A 23,681-nucleotide genomic window follows, 5' to 3' on the forward strand; every position below is an offset into this window, starting at 1 on the left:
GCGGACTCGAAGCCCCGACAGTACTTCAAGTGTTTTTGAAATTGTACACGGCAGAATTTCTGTGCTTCATGCCGTCGAAGAAAGGGGAGCAGTTTGGATTCTGCACCTTGTGTGCCTGTGATGTGAACATCTTGCATGGTGGCAAGTCTGACATCAAGGTCTGCATTGCTTCGAAAAATATCAGGGATACATGTGAGCTATGGACAGCCGGCCAAGCTTAGCAAGTTTTGCACGCAGTGACAACGACCTTGGTGTGATTCGTGCAGAATGCCTCTTCATGGCGTTTTTAGTTGAACACAACATCCCGCTGAGTGTCAGCGATCCTGCTGGACCACTTTTCCGGAAGATGTTCCCCAAGCGCAAAGAAGCAAAACGCTACGCCTGTGGACGAACAAAGACGACGTCAATTGTTCGGGAAATGGCCGCCAACGCGGAGATTCCTTTGCTGGATGTCCTAAAACAGCAGTATTTTCGATTGCTGTAGATGGCAGTAACAGTAGGGATACGCAGCTTTATCCTATTGTTGCGACATATTTCGTTAATAGGAACAAGTAGAGTCGAAAGCTGTCTTCTTTGCCTTGGGACAATCCAAGGGGAAGTGATGGGTCACAAGATTGCAAATCTGGTTCTGGACGAGATGAAGTCTCGTAATTTTCCTGTTGGAAACTAGTTGGCTATGTGTTCGGGCAATGCCAATGTCATGATCGGCAAGAAAAGCAGTGTTTCTACTGTATTGAGAGAGGCTGAACCAGGTTTGATAGGAGTTAGTTGCCTGTGCCATCTCACCAACTTGGCCGCCCAAAAAGGAGCTTCATGTCTTCCTGTAAAGGTTCATGAGGCTTTGGTTGGCATCTTTTTTTACCTAGGGAAAAGCTCGAAATGGAAAGATCGGCTTACCAAAAAATGCATGACGCTGAGGTAAGAAAGATGTTGAAGCATTCGCTGACACGTTGGCTGTTGTTAGGAAAGTATTTGTAGAGGCTGCTCGACCAGTGGAAACCACTACTCAGCTTTTTTTATGTGAAACAAAGCAGTGCAACAATCAGAGCTTGTTTTTGGACTCATACCAAATTCCAAAGACTTCCTCACAAACCCTCAAGAACCCTGCACTGACCCTAAAAGAACCCTGCACTGACCCCAAATTCTGCTACACATCTTCACAACACTGCTGCAGGCATCGGGAAAAAAAAGCACTGACGGCGGTGAACTCTCGCTAAAGAGGAAGAGCTCATTCTGGAGCTCAAGCAAAAAAACTGAAACTTCATACCAAGGATTCTGGGGAAGCCAACCATGTGACCCGTGAGGAGCGCCTGTTTTATTTTTTGTCATCGGAGCTAAACAGGGCATGCTGTCTTTTTCTCCAAAATGTTATACTGCTTTTTGAGAAGGCAAACTGCCTTCTTCAGGCACAGGCTCCTCAGATTCATGTACTGAGGCGCCTCTTGAATCACCTTTTCGAGGATCTCCTGACTGCGCCCAGGTGTTGTCAAGGCATGTCATTCCTTGCTGGAAGTTGACTATGGAGCTGCAGAGAACCAGAAAGATGATGAAGACATAGTTATTGGCAGCACAACCTACTCTGTGGTTGAGGCACTGAGCTGCATTGAGAGAGAGCAGTTCTTCTCTGCTGTATGTCTGTACTTAACGGCAGCATGCGATTACATTCACCACAAATCCCCGCTATAAGATGTCAATCTCTATATGGCTGAAGTTGCTCAAGTACAAGCTCTGGAAACTGCTTCAGTCAACAGCGTATATCATTTTATTATGGCGTTCCCTGCTATCCTACCCCAGCAGAGTGGCGAATCAAAAGAAGAAGCAATCAACAACCCGCCGTGGTTGCTCAGTGGCTATGGTGTTGGGCTGCTGAGCACGAGGTCGCGGGATCGAATCCTGGCCACGGCGGCCGCATTTCGATGGGGGCGAAATGCGAAAACACCCGTGTGCTTAGATTTAGGTGCACGTTAAAGAACCCCAGGTGGTCGAAATTTGCGGAGTCCTCCACTACGGCGTGCCTCATAATCAGAAAGTGGTTTTGGCACGTAAAACCCCAAATATTATTATTAAGCAATCAACACACTTGAAGTAGAGTTTGCCAACTTGCAAGCATGTCAGATTCCAGCCGACATATTGAATGAGCCAAGGGGCAGCGTGCAGTGGTCGCAATTAGGAAGTGTTGGAACTGTCGATGGATTGCTCAGGTTCCACAGAATTTCTATGGTTATGCTGGGTATTCTGTCCATTCCCCACAGCAATGCTGAATGTGAGATAATATTCAGCACTGTGAACAAAACTCGAAACGGAGTTTCGCTCATCTGCGTGTGAGAAAACACTCGAAAGTCTGCTGATAGTCAGTGGCCACAAGAGGGGTACTTGCTTTGAGCAAACAGAGAAAACGCAAAAACAGAGCAAATGGAGCTGTTTCTGAAGCAGGAAAAGTTGGCAACAGCACAATCATTTTAAAAATCAATTGTGCCCCAGTGGAGTTTTCGCTCTTTACTCTCCAAGACACTGATTTCACTTGTGGTTGTGAAAACGTGAGTAAGCTTATCGCAAAAGGTAAATCCCCTAAAAAAAAAAAAGTGCTCTCGTGCAGACCCCCCACCCCCACCCCTCGCCGCAATAGTTTTACGAATTTCCAAATCTTCAGGTTGGCAGGTATGCCTTTGTGATAAGCAAAAGAGAGAGATCGATTGACACAATTCATGATTGCCATGCATACTTTTGTGTGAGAACATTGCTGGCTAGTGACAAAAACTGTTGAGCATTGTATGTAGGATGGAATGCACTGCTGCACCATCTGTGGTGCTGCTATTAAAAACATGAACGTGGAAAAGTTTTCTCTTTTATGAAAAACGTGCTTAGCCTGTTCCAGTCATGTCTGCAGGTTTGCTCCAAAACTTGTTAGCAGCCAGTTTGAACAGAGAAATGCCAACCAGAAGTCAGTTTAAGGAACTGCAGTGACAACAGAACGAATATGCACTTTTTTGGTGTTGTGCCATGCTGTTGTTCTGATTGTTATCTTGAAAAATGTTATGGTTACCTTTTTCTCATGGCTCACTGCACCAGTTCGAGCAAGCAAGATCGTAGCTTAGTGTTGGGAGGCTGTAATGGCAACATGATGATGACGATTATTATTATTATTATTATTATTATTATTATTATTATTATTATTATTATTATTATTATTATTATTATTTAATGGCATCCCCTTTGAAACTTGGCGGTGACAAATAGTCACCTAGCCTGCTTGATTTAATGAGGTATGCTATACATTTTTTATCTGGCATTTTTGTATACATCTCCTTAACCTTTTTTTCCCCCCTTCACAATCTACCTTGTACCGCTAGCTATGACTGTAAGAAATCTGGCCATATCAATGTCTTCCCTGCTTTCTTTCCACCAATACTCTAAACGTCTCTTGCTTATCTCAACTGCTGACTGGTTGATGCTTCCGTCCACTTTAAACCCAAGCGCTTCTAGAAGGTGTACGTTACCTATGGTTCTCACTGGGTGAATCCCTTCGCATTCCATTAGGATGCATGCGCTTTGTGGTCTCCGGATTTTTGCTGCAGCATACAGATGCATGACCTAGTTCCGAATATTTGATTCGGTACGTTTTTGTTCTTAGGCAACCGGATCGAGCCTCAAATAGCAAGGCACTGCCCTATGTTTTATCGTACAGATTTGCCCTTCTAATTTCTTTCTTCTTATACTTGCAAATCTCCATGGTCCTTTTTGTTTCCATTCTTTGCATCTAATTAAGTGTCTCTGTTTCTCTCACTTTCTTTCTGCTGACTCCTAGTTGTCTACTTACAGTTTCAACTACCCTGTACTTGGTTGCCAACTTTCTTGACCTCTTCCTCCATTCTGTGTCTGCGCTTTTCACGTGCAGAAACTTGTGCACTTTAGCTGCCCATTTATTTTCGTCCATGTTCCTGAGTTTTTCTTGAAAAATAATTTTACTCTGCGCTTCTCTGACTTCAAAAGCGGCCCAACCCATGTCACCCTGCACTGCCTCATTTGTGGTTTAACCGTGGGCTGCCAAAGTCAACCGGCCTACCGATCTTTGGTTAACTTCAAACCCCGACAAGATATCCGATATTAAGCATAGAATGGCATTTGTGAACGTTAGCACTGGCACCATTACTCCTTTCCAAATTCCACGCGCCACCTCATACTTATTGTGCCCCCACAGGCCTCTGTGTTTCATTATTGTAGCATTCCACTTCCCCTTTATTTTCAGATTCTTTTGGTGGGTGCTTGAGTAAGTCTTTCCTTTGTTTATGTATACGCTGAGGTATTTATATTGCTTGACTATAGGTATGACTTGCTGTTAAATTGTCACCACGTAATTACTCATCTCTTCCTTAAAGATCATAATTCCCGATTTCTCTGTGCTAAACTCGAGGCCTAGATTTGTCGCTGTGTTGCCAGAGATATTCACAAGTGTCTGTAAATCTTTTTTATTGTCCGCTAGTAGTATCATGTCGTCCACATACATCAATCCAGGGAGCTTGTGTTGCACCAATTTGTCCATTACGCATGTAGGATAAATAAAACCCTAATTCACTGTTTTCCAGTCGTCTTTCTATGCCCTTAACATAAAGAGTGAACAACTATGGAAACAGAAAACATCGTTGCTTCAGTCCTTGGTGAATTCCCACCACTTCATTACCCTATGACCTTCCCATACAACTTGTGCCCAGTTTTCTCTATATATCTCCCTCAACAGGACCATGAAATTGTCCTCTATGCCTTCATGCTTAAGAATATCCCGTAACAATTCCCTGTCTACGTTGTCATAAGCTCCTCTAATACATAGAAATGCTATCGATAAAGGTCTATTCTGAGCTACTGAAACCTCTATACACTGAGTTAGTGCAAACATATTACCCTCTTAGTACCTGCCTGCCTTGAACACATTCTGAAGCTCCCCTAGTACATAATTTTCTCCACCCACTTTGACAATACCAATTTTATGGCTTGTATTGCCACTCTATGTATCACCAACGTTACTGTAACTGTCCTGTACAAGCTCATCTTATTCTTATCACCTTTGCCTTTGTAGATGAGGTTCGTCTTGCTTTCGCACCGTCCAACCAGAATTTTCTTCATTCTAATCACTTGCTCTATGGCATTGGTCAGCAGTGCCTTGCTCTTTGGGCCGAGGTTTTTGATTAGCTGTATTGGGATTTCATCGGGTCCTGCTGCCGTGTTATTAGGGACACATTCTTCTGCTTTTTTCCAATAAAAGGTTTCTATGCTAAATTTTGATCTCTCGGGCTTCTCTGTTGTTGTTGGATCTGTTTGAGTCTGAACTGCGCTTTCTTTCTTGTCAAAGTTATCCCTAATAATGTGTGATGTACTGCAGCGCGTCTCCTTTGTAGATGTTACCATCTTCATCCCTTATACCCATTTGCGAATTTTGAGTTAAAGCTCCGACTGCTCTTATCTGGTTCCAGAACCATGTTGGGGTGCCTTTGTCTCTGTTGCAAATGTTATGTACTTTACGTTCACTTGCACATTTAATTTTCCCTTGCACGAGCTCACTCGTGCTCACCCTTGCTTGCCACTCTTTTCTTTTCTCAGTATTTGTTCCATCTAAGGAGCACCTCTTCGTGTAATCCCAACTTTTTGGCTTCTTGATGATCCCTAGATGCCTGCTTAGACTCTTCTATAGCTTGCTTTGTTTCCTTGTTCCACCACTTAGTGGTTTCCTCTTTCCAATCCAGCAATTGTTTTGCTTTGTCTGACTTATTTCCTGCTGCATAACGTCTACCAATTTCTTATGTTCCCAAATTGCTATACGAAAAGCCTCCATTTTCTTCTCTATATTTTTTTTGCAATCTCTGTTATTTCCTCTTCGTTTGTTTCTTTAGAAATTCTGATACTATTGGTTCGTGTTTTGCATTAGTTCTCTGAAACTTTAATGTTAAAATGATCACTACCCAGGCTATTTTTTTCATGTTCATCTATTGTCATTTGGTGTAGTCGTTTGTAGACCACTTCTGAGACTAGGGCATAGTCTATACATGACTGCCTGTTTCTGTATGGCCATGTTACCTGTCCAGACACTTATTCTCCCTGTTAACTAACTGCTATAAGGTTCTGTTCATCACACAGATCGAGCACTAGAGAACCATTGTAATCAATATACCTGTCTAAATCATCCATGTGCGCTTTCATAGCTCCCACTAACATCACCTGCACCATTTCTTGAACTCATTAATATTGCTTCTAATGCAATCAATCAATTCCTTATTTTTATCTCTGCTATCACTACCTGTCCATAGGTAAGCTACTCCCAGCTACGTCTTTTTGCCTTGCCATGTGCTGCTAATCCATAAATGCACCTTATGTTTCTTTTTTACCCTTTGCCACTTCAGGCCTCACCTAATTGACATCATGCATACATGCCAACATGCATGTATGCATGATGTCATCTGGCAGTGGCTGCTAGTACTAGATGAAATGTGCAATGAACCTCTGCTTTTGACGCAATCTACTGTGTGTGCCAGTGCCTTTGATACTATTGTGATGTCTCAAGTTCCTTGTGGGATTTTGTTCATAAATGGTTAATGAAAGGTACTATTCACCAGTATTGCTCTAGAAACTTGTCAAGCAATTTTTACTACTGAAATCAATATTAGAGCCATTTGCTTGTAAAATTGATCTCGGCAAAGTTGTGGGCATTGTGGGCATATGTTATAAGTTTCTTGCACTAACATTCGTATTGAACATTGTATGTCATTGTTGATTCTGATAGCATGTTAACAGTTATTCTTTCTTTTTTTCTTTTTATTCATGCAGTATGGAACTACTCCATTGGTTTGGTCATGCCGTCGAGGGTTTACAGGCATTGTTGAGATGCTGCTTGAAGCCGGTGCAAACGTTGACACTGCAGGGATGGTCAGTCTTCTTTTGCACTTGTGTTTCTTCAATCATATTTCATGCAATTTCTCAAAAGCCACACAAAGAGGTAATACCAAATCTTTTTAACAATTGTTTAGGGATGAAGCCTAGAGTTTTTCATCGATAAATGAAAGAAGGTGCCAGAGGGGCAAGAGAAGAAAGACACCACAGAAAAGGGGAGAAAAAGAAAAATGTGTAAGGGAGGGAGGGGAGGGGAACATGACAGACAAGGGTGATGAGCACTAAATCTTATTAGTGTATAAGTATATTTAAGGGCTATATTAAGATTACAACATATCTGTAAACGAAAGAAATAGTCTTTTTTTATTAGTCTAATATTGCACACATTATCCAATTGGAGAATAATTAATTTAGGTACTTTCTAATGCACAATTCATGATAGTACTCATACTCACGTCTTGATGAAGGCAACTAAGCCAAACCAGAAATAGAGAGCTGTATTTTTGAAAACCAGCTCGTAGCTGACTTCAGACAGATTTGGTGTATCTTGGATCTGGGCATCTGGTAACCACTGCTAGAATAGACTGTTGGTTAGGTGACTTGTAGATGTTGTATGAATGTGACAATGGTATTAAATTATACTTTGTCATGCTGAGAATACTTAGCAATAGTTGGCACCTAAGGATATATAATAAAGAATGCGTGTAACTAGCCATAAACGAGATGGGATGTGAGTCATTGTCGCCCTCTGCTGTGCCACCACCAAGTGCCATCTAACTTAACTGCCGCACCCTCCACCAGACGGTGTGAAGTGTTCAAGTTTGATAGGGTACCTTGCTGCGTGTTGGCTGCTGTGCATGGTGGGAGGCCTGAGTGCGCATGCGTGCTGTCATCAGTGAGCGCACATGGAGCTGAAAGTGACATGGCAGCCCCGCTGATCAAAGTGACTTTGTGGCGAGCCTTGATGAAGCCCTAGCATGGTGTTGGTTCTCAGTGTGTGTCAGCATAGTGCAGACGCGAGGCGCAGTTCTTCTTCGCTGACGAAAATTGGACACTCATACATTCTAGCGTCTGGCACAGTCAGCATGACTGGCCACGTTCGATGCGCTTTAGCGTGGCTGGGACGGGAATAGAACATTTCCTATCTCACGCCAAAGCAGCAAAGAGAGCTTGCTGAGTTTGCACCTCTGCAAAACGAGAAAGTGATCACTCGCCGCACACTTGTGCACATGTGCTGTATGGCAACAACTGATTGCCGTACTGCTGGGGGCCATATTCAGCGCTTCAAACTATATAAGGGCCAAATCTTCTGCAATTCTGGTGTCACCGGCATAACGCATCCAACTCGACCATCTCCAACTTATCCGACTCGCCCGTATTCGACTAGATGCCCCTCGCAAATGTGGGATTCGTATTGTGCCTGCTAAGAGCCACACAGTGTCGAGCAGTGTTTGGGAGCCCTAGCGGAAGAAAGTCGCCCAAGACAGATGCGTGACTGCCAAGATCTATGAAGACTACAATGAGTGTCTCCTATGTTGCAGGATGGCTAAGGAGATCCTGAGGGCATCATCGTAATTGCGTGTGAAATGCGATACATTAAGATACGAAATAAGTGAATAATAAACATGAAAAAGAGACAGAATAGAGACAAATATTCAACATTTAATCATTGGATCAGTTGAACAACCATATACGTTGATCTTGTCTTCTTTAGCATCAACACTTGGTTGACACTATCCTTTTTTTTTTTTTTGCTTTATCACATAATATTGCACTGTGTTCCAATGAAACACTAAAAATGTTTTTGTTTTTATGTGTCACATCAGCCTGGTAACAATGGCAATTTGGTTTTTAACGTTCGCAAGCTACAAAAACTGAATAAGTTGTTTTTTACTTCCTTTTTTGTTGTTGTTAAAGGTGATATAGTCTTTTTTTATTAGTCCAATATTGCACACGTTATCCAATTGGAAAATAAATAATTTAGGTACTTTCTAATGCACAATTGATGATAGTCCTTTTTGAATTCCTTTTGGAAATGGCAGCAGGAATTCTCAGAACCTACATATTTTTTTTTCTGTGTTCTATTTGCTCCTTTATTCATATTCCTTAACAATAAGAATACCCTATACTTTAAGTAAGGTATATTAGAAATTACCAGAATTCATATGCATTTAACCCACTTCTGTATAGTAATTACATAATGTTTATGAATTGCAGTATTCATGGACGGCTTTGATAATAGCCACAAAGGGGAACTACTCTGACATTGTCAGCATGCTGCTGGAGTACAAGCCGAATGTTAATGCTGTCGATGCTGTAAGTAGCTGTTTCTTTTCTTCTCTTTGCTCTTTAACAAATTGGTGCCAATTTCACGCACCAAGTTCAGTGGCTCAGCAGCTGCTATACTCTACTGCTGATTACGAAGTTGTGGGTTTGATTCCCAGCTGTAGCAGCCAACTTCTGATGGAAGCAGAATGCAAAAAAATTATCAGTACATGTTCAGCGGTCAAAAAGGAATTGGCTGCCCTCTGCTGTCATATATCTTGTAGTCGAAGTGTAACAATAGGATATAAAACCTCAAGAGCATAAGTGTAAAGATATCTCTTTACCTATGGTCTTATTACTTCTTATTTCTCCTAATGACATTTCGGCAACTTGATACTCATATTGACTGCCATAGGTAATATTAGTGGCCTGTACTTTTCTGTATTGTGATATAAAATTATACATTCAACTGCCGTTAATTCGACCCTTGTGGGACCGCAAGGTTTGGTCGAATTAACAAACGGCGATAAAATGGAAAAATTCAAATCTTTTTTATTGCTTCAAGAAGTCTGTCGTCGTCGACAGAATACTACAATATAGTATGTATTACAAAATTATATATATGTCATCGTCGGTCAGTGGCCCACAGACCTCAACACTGCTATCGGTGCTGGCAAAATCCTCAGAGGAGACATCACCCAGGGAACAGCACAGGCTACCATCATTGAAGGATAGGTTGCTGCATTCACCATTGTCACCTAGGGAAGCAGTAGTGCTGTCGGCTGAATTTCTTGTTTTCATTCTTTTAGTGACCACCACGCACATGATGAGGCACCGGTGGGGGTTGAATTAACTGAAGCTGAATGCCCTTGTGTTTAAATTAAGTTTTCCTTCCCTAGCAATATGTTGCTTGCCATAACTTTCTTGTGCATTAGAATTAAGTGAAAAGCCAAATTAACTGAAGTTGAATTAACAGCAGTTGATTGTATATGCATCTATCTCAACGTTGCATGAAAAGTTAGCCTGCACAGACTGCATGAAAAATGTAGGCTTAGCATCTCCCACAGCTTCAAATATGTACTGTATTTTTCCGAATAGAGTCCACCTCCATGTATAGCCCGCACCCGCTAGTACAATACCTAGAAGAGAAAGAAAAAAAGCCACATGTATACTGAGCGAAAATAGAGAGTTTTAGAATAGGGGCCCCAAACGTTTTGGGGCCCCAAAGAAATAGCGTCGAAGCCACTGCGCATGTGCAAGACGCAAACTCCGTTTGGGTTTTGCGTTGGGAACGCTATTTCACCGATTTAGCGGGAGCCCAAATAGCGCCCCCAAAAGCTTTGCGTCGGCAAACATGGCGGCACCCATCGAAGCGACGGCTCTAACCTAGCACAAAACTGGGTTCGATTCGCGGTAACGCGTGAAGTTCGCAAGCTAGGAGAAGTGAGTGCGGTTATCGCTTTCTCTCAACTAGCATGTGTTATGAAGATTGACTCATTAGACGCCGCTGATTTTGAATTCGATTGTGTATTTTATGGCTCGTAGGCCTAACGCGGCTAAGCTTGGCTGGTGAAGGCTAGTAAAGTTGGTTTGCTCCAAACTAAGCGCAACTAATTGTTTGCTGCTTACAGAGAATAACCTCTAAATTGTACTTAAACGCAAATACACGCAAGTAAAAATTATTATTCCTATCATAAAATAGTATATTTTATTTAATTATTTCTAATAGTTTTTTTTGACGCCGTAGTGGCGCTGTCAGCGCAAGATGCTATCCGCAAACGTCAAACCCTATTCTAAAACTCTTCACTCCTACGTGCCCCAACGCTAACACCCGCAAAGCTCTTTGGGGCCCCAAACTATTGGGGCCCCTATTCTAAAACTCCCTAATAACTGCATACAACGCTTAAAGTTTTGTAAAGACAGTTTCCCATTGCGGATGCACGACTCGTCCATGCCGTATCTTCAGCTTGCAGCTCTGTTCCCTGCCTCTTCGGTGATGCTGATAATCCTCAGCTTGTGCTGCACTGTGAAGCATTGCTGTTGAATTCAGCCCCTCATGATCCGAGTTCTGGTTTGCCAGCGCAGCTTGTACTATTGACGCAGCCAAAACGCAAAATGGTGACCCGTAAAGAGAAGGAGAATGGATGACTGGGAAAAAGGGAAAAAGGGAGTTTCAAGGTGTGGGGGTGGAGTTCCCTAGGAGATAACTAAACTTTATGTGGTGGCAAACTTCACCTTAAAGGGCCCCTCACCAGGTCTGGCCATATTTAACAGACAATCGCAGTGTATATTTATGGGAGAAAGCAGGGAAGGAACACTGCTTGCAGACGCTAGTCGAGGCAAAGGGAGAGAATGCCTCCATTGGCAGTGACACTCGCCTTCTGGCAGCATGGTAACAGGACAAGTAATTTCTTCCATCTCCTCCAATAATGAACTGATATGAAAAATTATTTAAGTAAAACACTCCTTAGGTGGTGTTTTACAAGTTCCACTGTAACCAAAATTTGCAATGGGGCCTGGTGGCATTTTTACAACTGCTAGTAGGTACAGCGGGGCGTGGCGTTTCTCGCGGCGCTTGACATTGCTGCCCAGGTGCGAGTAAGAGTGGGTGCGAGAGAAAAAAATCTGGGAGCCTTTACTCCTTGAATATGTGACTTTGCCTAGGCACTGCGGAGGAGGTTTCTTAGCGTGTGTTGTATGAGTTTGTCCCCTAGACATGCCGGCATTGAGGAGTGCGGTCGAGCTTGTTTACACTCCGCCGCTGGCTGCCCGCGTGGTGAGGCAGTGGGCACAGATGCGCAATTTGGTGATTGCTGTGTCTGAAGGGGCAAGGTTCTGAATGGTGTTGTATAAGTCGTGGGTCGCTTTTTTTCATTGTGATGATAGATTGCATTTTTTACAAGCACTGCTCCAGGAGGGCACATGTAACCGGCAAACGGAGGCCTGAGGATAGAACCTGAGGTTATAATAAAGCAGGCGGCACAGGATCTCCTGGGCACCCAAGAGGTAACAGGGGGATCAAAGCTGGAAGCAGGGCAGCCCGTGGGTTGGGGCCGCGGAGGCAGAAGCGTGCCAGGGGTTGTTCGCATAAAAATTGGCTCTCCATGATTGTCATAGTGCGGTATTATTATTCGATTCGGCGAAGCACTGATCAACGGGCCCCAAAAGGGTCATAGTAATAGGAACTGACGAGCAAGGCAGTTATTGCTGGCCACTCAGGAAAGCGGCCGAAAGAAGTCGAAGGCAGATTTAGAGATTGTTGCCTTTTTGTCGTCGGCACAACCATGACACCCTGACAGCTTTTTGTAGGAGTCCCTGTGTATCCTCTGCCCCGCGCGTGTATTGAGAAGCTTGCTAAGAAGGCAGGGGTGCGAATACTCCGAAATATGTGGTGTGTCTCTGCAATCCTATGTCCACAAAGCGCTGACAGTGTATGTGGTGCTTCTGTGGAATCCCGTGTCCATGAATAGCTGATCGTGTACGTGTGCCGACAGCACAGTATGGCCAGCGCCCGAAGTTTCTGCGCAGGTGCGAGTAAGAGTGGGTGCAAAAGAGAAAATCTGGGGGCCTTTGCTCCTTGAATATGTGACTCTGCCTAGGCACTACAGAGGAGGTTTCTTTGCACGTGTTGTACGCGTTTGTCCCCTAGACATGCCAGCATTGCGGAGTGCGGTTGAATTTGTTTACGCTTCGCCGCTGGCTGCCCGCCCGGTGAGGCAGTGGGCACGGACGCCCCTTTGGTGATCACTGTGTCTGAAGGGGCAAGGTTCTGACTGGTGTTGGATAAGTTGTGGGTCGCTTTTTTCGTCGCGACAATAGATTGGATTTTTTACAAGCACTGCTCCAGGAGGACACATGTAACCGGCAAACGGATGCCTCAGGAGAGCACCTGAGGTTATAATGAAGCAGGTGGCGTAGGATCTCCAGGGCACCCAAGAGGTAGCGGGGGGATCAAAGCTGAAAGCAGGGTGGCCCGTGGGTTGGGTCTGCGGAGGCGGAAGGGTGCCAGGGGGTGTTCGCATAAAAAATTGGCTGTCGGCTATCGCGGACAGCCGATCTTATACACCCCTGGCACGTGCAGGCCTTGGCAAGCCCCAACCAACGGACAAGTCCGGGTTCTAGCTTTGGCGTCCCCATCGCCACTTTGGTGTCCTGGAGGCGCCGCCAATAATGCGAAATAATGACACAATGAGTAAAAATGATTGATGTTGAGTAAATGAGTAAAAAGCATGATTGAATAAATATAATTACAGTAAAACCTCATTAATTCGAAATCCCAGATAATTAGAAGGTTTTCTGTGGTGCCATATTTTCCAATGTAAATTTGATCGGATAATTCGAACCGGCGGCCTAGGCCAAACCGGTTAATTCGAAGATTTGTTGTGCTATGCGGCAATTCCCAATCCCCATTTCACCGCAAACCCGACGAAACGACGGCCATTTGGAGCTGCGAGGTGAGGCCACATAGCAGTCGTGATTATCTTAGATGAAGTGCCCAACCCGTAGTACTACTAGCACAAAAATCAGTCCACGGTACGCGCCGCGCACCGCCGAAACGCGTGCCTGCAGAGGAGACATGCTTCACTGCAACACAGCAGGAATACCGGTTTTTGTCACGTGCTGGCGTATCCCACTCCGCACACTCCTCGCAGTCGCAGCGGTCACAGCGTCAGCGCGTGTTCCGTGCCGCTGCCACTGGCTGCCGTTCGCGAATTCTCTCTCCGCGCCTGTGGCGACGTGTGTGCGCGCAACGCTGGTCTGCGCCGTTTCTTTGTGTGCGGTGGTTAGGGGTGTTGCAGCTAGCGTGGTGTTCTGTTTTTTTTTTTTTTGAACTGTACAGAAGTTCCAGTGAGTGAAGATGCCAAAGTATAAGACTTTAATGCTGCTGCAGAAGTTCTGCTTGATCCAAGAAGCTGGTAAGAACGTGTGTTCCAAGACCAAGTTAGCTGAAAGGCGCAATGTGCCCCTCTCGACATTGTCCACAATATTGAAGAACAAGTCGAGGGTACTGGAGGCCTACAGCAAAACATATTCTTCGAAGCGGTTGCGAGTACGGGCTCCCACCTGCCAAGACGTGGAATCAGCTTTACTTCACTGGCTGCAGAAAGCAAACGCAGCCCACCTTCCCGTCAATGGAACGATACTGCGGGTCTACAACTTGGGCACGAAGAGTTCAAGTGTAGCAGTGGATGGTTCAGCCGTTTTAAAGAGCGCAATAATTTGACCTTCGTAGCCGCCTTTGGCGAGAGCGGCAGCGCAAACGAGAGCGTCGTCGACGACTGGAAGAAACACATGTTGGCTCCGTTGCTTATCGAGTACGGTGCAGACGATGTGTACAACCTTGACGAGGCAGCCCTTTTTTACAAGATGCTGCCCACAAAAACGTTCGCAGCAAAGGACACTGTAGTCAAAGGCCGAAAGCAGGGCAAGGGAAGAATTACCGTTCTGTTCGGCTTGAACATGTGGGGTAAACACAAGCTGCCACTACTCGTAGTTGAAAGAGTGGGAAGCCTCGCTGCTTTAAAAATGCACGTCTGCCGCCAAAGGATGAGTTTATCTACCGGCACAACAAAAAAGCCTGGGTAACAGGCGCAATAGTTGAAGATTATGTTCGGCAGCTTGACCGCAAGTTTGCAGCCATAGGCAGGAATGTACTCTTCCTTCCTCCGAACACCACGTCGATCTCGCAACCAATGGACCAAGGCGTCATTCACCACACGAGGAAGATTTACCACCACCACCTGCTCAAGCGCATGCTCCTTTGCTACGACAACGGCAAGGAGTACTCCATCGACCTCCTCGGAGCCATATGTCTTATTGTGTATGCATGGACGCAAGTGGAACCTACTTTGATCATGCAATGTTTTGAACACGCTGGCTTCTCGAAGGAAAGCACCGTGAATGCTGATGCTGACTATTCATGTGCACTTGATGAAGAAGGAGCCGAGTATTGCGACCGCATCGATGCACTCTGCGCAGAGGATAGCGAATCTGGTGCAGTCGGCTTCGCCGAGTAGCTGAACTTTGAAAATGATTAACAAACGTGCTACTCAGACTTGGAGAGTGAAGGTACCGCTGATGCGACCATGTTCGATGACAGCGACGACGATGACACTAACGAGCCCTCCCGAGCACCCGCTCTTCGGGAAGTTATTGGATTGCTGAACATTATCCTCAGTTTTGTTGAGTGCCACGGTGGAAATTCTCAATTGCTGCACGTAGTTGGCCAACTAGTAAACATGACTCTTGGAGCCTTGAACTGCAGGACGCGGCAAACCAGCATCTCTGATTACTTTTAAGTAATCCAAAGATCGCCAAATAAAGGTAGCGAATTCCTGCAGTGAAGTTATATGCCTGGGTTGCATTTTTTTCTCTGTTTGGTTAATTCGAAAACCCGCTTAATTGGAAGATTTTTTGCAGTTCCAATGACTTCGAATTAACAAGGTTTTACAATACGTCCATCCGCCAACTTGCGACGCTAAGTTCAGCGCTACCGTGCCCAGCGACTTCTGCTGGCACGCCTAGGGACAAACGCATACAACACGCGCTAAGAAACTCCTCCGTAGGGCCTAGGCAGAGTCGCATATTCAAGGAGCAAAAGGCCCCACATTTCCTCTCGCGCACACGCTCACATCTCCGATGTCTCCGCAAGTGCCATGCCCCGCTGTACCTACTAGCAATTATAAATATGCGGCCTGGTGACGGGCCCTTTTGGATGCAGCTTCACGGCAGTGTGAAGCGTGCTGCTGTGAAGCCACAGCCCAAGGCGAAATTCATATACAACTCGCACCCCAACACCACTGCTGTTTTTTTTAATTTTTGGTATGAGTAATACAAGCAATACTACAGTATTTGTAGTAACATAAGGAAAACTGACGCCCTTGGAAGCTTGAAGAGAATTGTTGCAGAAAACAGCAGATTTATTTGTTTCTTTTTAACAGCTGCACAATAGCAACAGCTAAAAGTTCATGCTGAGTGTTGACATAACTTTGCTCATTACTTACAGGATGGTTACACTGCATTGGCCATTGCCTGCAAAGAAGGATTTACTGATATCGCTGTCTCTTTGTTGAACGCTGGGGCCTATGTCAACATGCACGATCGCAGTGGAGACACGAATCTGATCCATGCAGCGAAAGCTGGGAATTTTTCTATTGTGGATGTCTTGCTGAAAAAGTATGCTGACATTGATGTACAAGGCATGGTGAGCAGTTCTTTCTTTATGTGCACACACATAATAAATTTAAGGACCCTCTCTTCTCTAGAGAAATGAAGAAACAACTGTTAAGGCAATCGAATATCATGCCAGTTTAACTGAAAACACCATAGAACATACTTGGAACAGTACTTCTCAATCTAAGATGTATTTAGGTACCAGGAATGCTGACGGTTCAGAGCAAAAATGGTACTTGCTTGAGGTGGATGAGTGGAAGTTATGCCTGTGCCATATACATCAACTGCATTTCCTCCTAGACATGCTTGACGTGTTTGAGAAGCTTTGCTAATTTTGGAAGCTATGCAACCATCACACAATAGAAGTTCCTCCGTGTAGAATTTTGTTACTGAGCAAAACACATTTAAAGGATTACAAACAATGAGAAGCTCCTTATTGTGGACAAAACTATGTTCTATTTGATGAGAACTAACGCATTTACAATGGCAACTTCTGTTCACATTATCACAAAAAAAGTAAAGGCCAACCAGGTATTCCTACCAAAGACGCTGACCTTATTTGGGTGTAGCACATGTTCACGTCAACAGACTATCACTACAAAGCGTTGGTTCTGTTAGTTTTGTGCAATTTTCTCTAATTTTTCTTATCACCAAGCTCTTGCTGGATACCTCCAAAAGAGAATCTTTTAATTCTTATTATAATCCCGTTTTTCTCCAAGACATTCTGGTTTGTCAGTTTCTTTGTGGATTATTTCTGCATGTTCTCTGTGTATTATCATTCTTTCTGCTGTAATCACATGACTACAATGTTTCCTCTTTTAGGACAGAAAAACTGCTCTTTATTGGGCAGTAGAGAAAGGGTACACTGACATTGTACGCACCATTCTGAATGCCAATCCAAATCTCGAATTGGCGACGAAAGTAAGACTGCTAATTTATTTGGCTAGTTTTTCACTAGATGTTTTGCGAGAGGTCCGTAGTCCTAACCGCCCTCCCCTCACTTTTTCTGTCTAGGATGGAGACACTCCATTGATGAAAGCAACGAGGATCCGTAATACGGAGATAGTACAGATGTTGATTGATAAGAAAGCAAAAGTTTCTGCAACAGACAAGGTGAGAATGCTTTGCTTAAGGCATTGTGTCAATGATCTTAAGGCTGCTGGCTTTTTTGGAGATGAAATGTGTCTTTTGTTATGTTCTAGTAACATTCAATTGTAGCAACATGTTAAAGTGCCCCTCATCATGGCATTGCAAACCAGCACGTGTGGTTTATATGTCACAGAGTTGTGCTTGTGTGCATTAAGCCAACATATGCCGCATAAACAACTGAAAACTCTATAAAAGCTCACGCACCCTTCTCAGAGGGACCACTGTACCCACCAGCAGAACCGTCACAGTTGTCTCCTCTGTGTCACATGTTTACTACTTGCAATGCACAAATAGCCAGCAGCTGCATGAACAACTGAGTGTGCTAAACCATCTCCAAGAATGCAGCATGCAGCGAGAAAAAAATGGAGGGAAAAAATAATCAGAATGTTATATGGGCCCTCAGCTCCAATATGAGAGACAGCTGGGGAGAAATATTGCTTGTGGATGCCGGTAGAGGTAATGAGAGAGAACATTTGCGGTTGGGAGAGCCATTGCCTCCTCATGCCATTGTCTTGCAACATTTTATTTGCTTTTGCCTCCTCATGCCATTGGCTTACAACATTTTATTTTCTTTTATCTCTACTTATTACTAAATCCTGTTTAAAAGTTCTTGCAGAATGCTCTCTGGGATGGTGGTTTACAACTTCCAGTGTATAACCAAATTTCCAACTAGGGCTAATGAAGGACCCTTTAAAGAGTGAGGTGTGAGTTTGTCTAATAGCAGCATATTTAAACTTCGATATAACGAACTTCAATATAATGAAATTCTCAATATAACTAAGTATTTAACTTTTATAAACTCTTTTATAAACTTCGTGTATTTTTAACCTCAATATAATGAAATTTCGCTGTCGTCGTGACGGTATACCAAAGCAATAAATGGAAATTGCCACAGACACAGATGGTTAAATGGTTGAATCGAAGAGTGTGGTAATGTGAGGGGGGGGGGGGGTGTAGTAAGGAGTAGGTGAGGGTGTCTCTTCCTCCAGTATGGCCATGGCTGTGGCAGGTACAGATGTTAGGTGAGCTGATAACCATGGATTTGTGGGCATTGTCTCTCTGCGCGATTAGTGCTGGTGGTCGCGTAATCTCAAGTTTTGAAGGTGCGTTGAAGTGAGAGGCAGCAGAGCCAAAGCATTCGCTCCCCTCTGCCTGCACTCTTCATGATAGCATCATCCCCTTGCAGGCAACACTATCAGTCACGATGGCAGAGTGGATGCAAAAGCTTCGCACGTTTTGCTTCGTACAGCCAATGTGAAGATTTCGTTGACACGGCACGAAAGAGTATCTTTGGTTGCCGACTCTTAGATTCAACAAAATTAATTTTTTTTCTCATTGAAATGTGTTTTTTCTGATTGACCGAATAATTGGAAACATTTCTATGGTATCTTCCATGTAAGAAAAATTGTCAGTGACTGTACTTATTACCAAAAAAGGTCAAATTACAATGTAGCAAAATTTCGATTTAACAGAATAATGTGCAGATTTTACCGACTTTGTTATATTGAGGCTTAACTGTAACTTCAAGCATTAAAATGAATATAAGGCAGTTGTGCTTGTCTAAAGGTTGTGTATTATTCTTAAGTGTTAGAGCACCGCTAAGCAGGCTGCAGGCAACTTGAACTATGCATATTGTACAGTGCGGAGCGATTGAAGAGAGACACTTGGTGGGGGCGCATAGCTACCGGCACTTTTTGCACTACCAGTAGGCTCTGGGGACACGAACTAGTGGATTTTTGTATCACATGTAAGTGAGAGCCTTTGTGATGCATTGTGGCTGCTTTCTCCATCTCGGCAATCACCCAGCGCTCACCAGTGTTGCAAAAAGTGCTGGCCAATTATTGTGTTTCAATCACTGAGCACTGTACATAACAGCTGTGTCACGAAAATTGCACTGTACCATGCACTTTTTTTAAAGCAAAACATTCTTTGCCTGTTCCTTTGACTTTTGCGTTGCTGCTGCTGTTTCCTTGCATGCCGCGTTGGGGGGTGGTTCAGAGCGAGTACCGTTTCTGCACGATTCTAACGCACACTTTTTTTTTTAAGATAAGGTGTGTTCGAATTTTGCATGCACTTTACAATTGTAACATATTCTACTCAAAATAAAAAATTTAACCGATTCTTACTAAAAAAAAGTTTAATGCAAGGTAGCTAGCCACACTGGCATCGAGGGTCATCTGAAGAAAGTGACGCTCAGAGACACCGCAAGGTGGGCCCATGGTGCATGGAATACCCTCCTGCCGACGATGGTTGCGCGAGCCTCCAGAAGTGTAGCGTTTCTAATGCATTAAATGGAACTGAAGATGACTTTCTGTGGTCGGTCAGCAGTGAAAAGGAGGTGTTGTTGGACATTGATAGCCACTAGCCTCTAAGGTTCAGGTGTGTGCATGTCTGTGTGTTGTATGTTCCATAATATTATTTCAACAAGGTACATGTTGACTCAGGTTTCGTTACTTGATGTGTGCAGTAGAACTGGCACCAAGTTACTTTCTTTTATATTTATTTGGGCAGTAATATAACTGCGCATTACAATCGGTGGCATGGTAGAATCGTGCAAATACAGTATATACATGGCAAGAGCGTGTCAGAGAGGATAGGCGACGTGAGAAACTTGTTTGAACCTTTGCACTGCATCGAATATGCACAATGCCCTCTGGAGCTCCCTGGGTGTCGCCACAATGTGCTCTTGACAGCTGTAATTATCTGTGACCCCCCGCAAAAGCATTGCAGAAACTGCAGCGCTTACCTTTCTACTAACGTGTAACCGTTGCGAGGGTAGGTTTATAGAATGGTAGAGAGGAGGGGGAGAGGAGACAGAGAATTGGCAGAACCGACACAGCTACGAAACTCTTCGCACTCTTTGCTCGCAATTTTCATACATGGGCGGAGGGCAGGACAGGGAAATGGCGACATGAGAAGGCAAGGAAACGCTACTACTTGGGTGCCTCGATTTGCTTGCCCTCGAGGCACCCTAGCTACTTCTAGACTTCTAGAACAGTGGTTGCACACAAATTGGATAAATTTAAGTTTAAGGTATGGTATGGTAAGTTTCTGCTCTTTCTAAAAAATAAACACCATGCAATTTGTCACGCAGACAACTGATGCACGGCATGCAGACTCAAAGCTGCATTAAAGCACCGTAGCTTCTAGGTGACTGCGTAGCACCGTAGAGTCTAGGTGTCGCACTTCAATTCAGCACTTCTGTGCCTGCTGTGGTAGCTTTGCAGCTATGCCATTGCTTGAGGTCGCGGGTTCGATCCCGCCCGCAGCAGCCACATTTAGACGCGTGCGAAATAAAAGAAGCGCTCATTCACTTAGCTTTAGGTGCTCATTAAAGAACCCCAGGGGGTAAAAATTAATCTGTAGTCTGCCACTACGGCATGCTTCATAATCTAATTGTGGTTTTGGCACACACAGTCCAATAATTCAATTAAAGATTAACACTTCTCCCCCAATGCGATGGGCCATGAGGCGCTGACAATACTAACGTTCTCGGAAGTTATGAACAATGGCACACAAACATGCCTTAAGCAAACACGTCTTGTTGTCTTCTGTGGACTATGAAGACAAACAGCAGTGGCGCATGCAAGGTAATGTTTGCTCACCGCTCTCGTATTGCCCTAAACGCTGAAGAAATGAAATATTTGCCATCAAAATCACCACTGATTATCATCAAAGCAAACAGTACTGAAAGCTTTGCTTAAAATGATTTATACAGTGTGTGGGATCCGCATAATTTTTCTTTTGTTCACTTTTTTTAAAAATCTGTGCGTATCTCCTGTAAATAACTTGTGTCTTAATTATCGCAGTTCATTTGGCTTCATGCCTTGGCTTGTACATTTTGAGAATGCCTGTGTTGATGCATTCTCCACACTTTATTGTCTTGTACCCACATGGTTGCATGAATGTTTTTTTGCAATGTTGTGGTACTGAGAGGCACGATTTGTGAGCAGTGATGTAATTGGTTTCAGTAAGCAGCGCTGTTGGTTGTTTTCCTTATCTAGAAAAAAAAAAAATGATTGTGCATTTGAGTCTGAAATGCTTCAGAACTGATTTTGCAGCACTTTTTTTTTCTGATTCTGTTTTGTTTATAGGTCATTTTGGTTAAAGTAACTATCTCTGTGTTAAAAGTAACAAAAGAATATGTTTACCATATTTTATTTGACCTCTTGTTTGACATCTCTTGTTCGACCTCAGTTAACACTGCAAGGCTGTTGTTGTTCCTTGTAGCATCAGTGTGTTGTGTTGACATTATTTCTTGTTAAACAGAGAGGAGACACAGCACTGCACATAGCAATGAGAGCACGAAGCAAGGGTATAGTGGAGATACTCTTGCGCAATCCAAAAAACAGTCAGCTCTTGTACAGACCAAATCGGAGCAATGAGACACCCTACAACATTGACACAAGCCACCAGAAAAGCATTCTTGCTCAAATATTTGGTGCTCGTAAGTGTTCAATGTCATTTTCTTTACATTTTACTTCAGTCATGACACTGTTAGCAAAAAGGGGATATGGGGAAGGGGGAATACTTGGTACCATTAACTTGCAGTATTGTAGATTATTATATATATTTTTTAATTGTTATTTGTACCCTTAAAAAATGGTCTCAGTGTTGTTTTTAGTTGGGCAGTTACTAACAGTAGCCTGAGTTGTAGTTGTAATGTATACTTGCATAATACAGTGTAGCTCACTTGCAGCATTTACAAAACTTGATTATAACTGGGTATCATTGCATCTAGACTCCTCTTACCCACCTTAAATAAAAGATGTTAAGCTGAATGACCATTTCCATAACTATGTACTTGTATAAGTAATATCACTTTAGATGGACTGCTAATTGTAATTTCTGAATAGCCAAAGCTTTTTCTTATTTTCTGCTTTTTAAACTTCAGTTTTTGTGCATGCAAAGCATACAGCCTTCTTTTCTAGCTAAGGTATTTTTTAAAGTTTTTGTTTATACCACCCAAAGTTGCTCTGTTGTCCTTGCAGGTCGTTTGAACACCAATGAGGACAACGAAAACATGCTGGGCTATGACTTGTACAGTAGTGCATTGGCAGACATCTTGAGCGAACCATCTTTGTCTATGCCAATTTCAGTGGGCCTGTATGCACGATGGGGAAGCGGCAAGTCTTTTCTTCTTGGCAAGCTTGAAGGTAAGTGGGAAAAAAGACATATCAGATATGAGCGGAGTTTTCTCTAGTTACTGAGTACTTGCATTGTGTTTTATACCCCAAATGTAAAGGAAAGGGTCTCAAACAATCTTTTGGAAACACCTTCGTAGCTAGAGCTGAGGTAAGCATATGTGGAAAGCCACTGTTAACTTTCTAAAGTAAGTCGTACTTACTGTTGGAAATTCAAATCTTATCAGTTGCTGCTTGTGGTAGTATCAATGAATCTGAATTATGCTCAGTATTTACAATTTGAAACTTATAGAAAAATGGGATAAAATATGTTTTCATAATGTTTGTTCACTCCCATCAGGAAAAGATTTATCTGCAAGATATGTGACATAAGGAAATATTTTTGTAATTGAATATATCATATTTCAAAATCATTGGGAGGAATGGGTCCGCTGCATTGGGTTGTCTTCACACCATGCTGTTAGAACAGTTTAGGCGATGATGCAGCACTGATCAGCACATCTAGGTCATGTTCCATGCTTATTTAACTTTTTTTCCCATGATTTAAAAGTGGCCAGATCTAGGGCTCTTTGCCAGCTATGGTTGCTGAATGCAGAAGGAAGAAAATTTTAGTCAAGTATCTTGCATTTGCTTCTTGGCAAAATGAATTGGTAAGATTTTTTAGGGAATAATACCCCTCCATCATTGGCATAGCCAGGGGGAAGAGTTGGAGATTCGATTCCTCCCCCCCCAATTTTCTGGCTAACTTGCCCCCCCCCCCTCTTTTCCACGGAACATGAAGTTTTAGGAGGTGGGCTCCGAAAGAGTGACAGGGATGAAAGAGAAAGCTTGAATGTGAAAAGCAAGGCAAGGGCTAGTGGTGGTCTGAAGGGGGGGGGGATGTCATGGGGGCGATCCCCTCTCCCATGCACAGAACAGTGCGGCCCCACTCATGGCGCACCTCTACCCGATTCCAAATCATGTTAACCATAATTGCTGAGGGGAGAACAGCATTAAAATTTCCACACAGAGATAAAGAGGGGATTAAAGCCCCTTCATCTATGTGCCACCGTTGCTTTTACCTGGTTGGCGAAA

General features: G+C 43.6%; 1 protein-coding gene across 4 annotated transcripts in view; it reads left to right on the forward strand.

Moving 5' to 3' along the window:
- Nucleotides 1-23,681, forward strand: part of Arms (Ankyrin repeat-rich membrane spanning) — an 85,133-nt gene that overhangs the window by 7,273 nt on the left and 54,179 nt on the right. For all 4 annotated transcript variants that reach the window (XM_075673554.1, XM_075673557.1, XM_075673555.1 and 1 more), the window contains exons 6-12: nt 6,814-6,912; nt 9,094-9,192; nt 16,148-16,345; nt 17,137-17,235; nt 17,329-17,427; nt 21,733-21,910; nt 22,455-22,619. In XM_075673554.1, the coding sequence (XP_075529669.1) occupies nt 6,814-6,912; nt 9,094-9,192; nt 16,148-16,345; nt 17,137-17,235; nt 17,329-17,427; nt 21,733-21,910; nt 22,455-22,619 (937 nt within the window). The remainder of the gene's footprint in view (nt 1-6,813; nt 6,913-9,093; nt 9,193-16,147; nt 16,346-17,136; nt 17,236-17,328; nt 17,428-21,732; nt 21,911-22,454; nt 22,620-23,681) is intronic.

Source organism: Dermacentor variabilis, chromosome 1 (assembly GCF_050947875.1).
Source record: "Dermacentor variabilis isolate Ectoservices chromosome 1, ASM5094787v1, whole genome shotgun sequence".
Taxonomy (NCBI): domain Eukaryota; kingdom Metazoa; phylum Arthropoda; class Arachnida; order Ixodida; family Ixodidae; genus Dermacentor; species Dermacentor variabilis.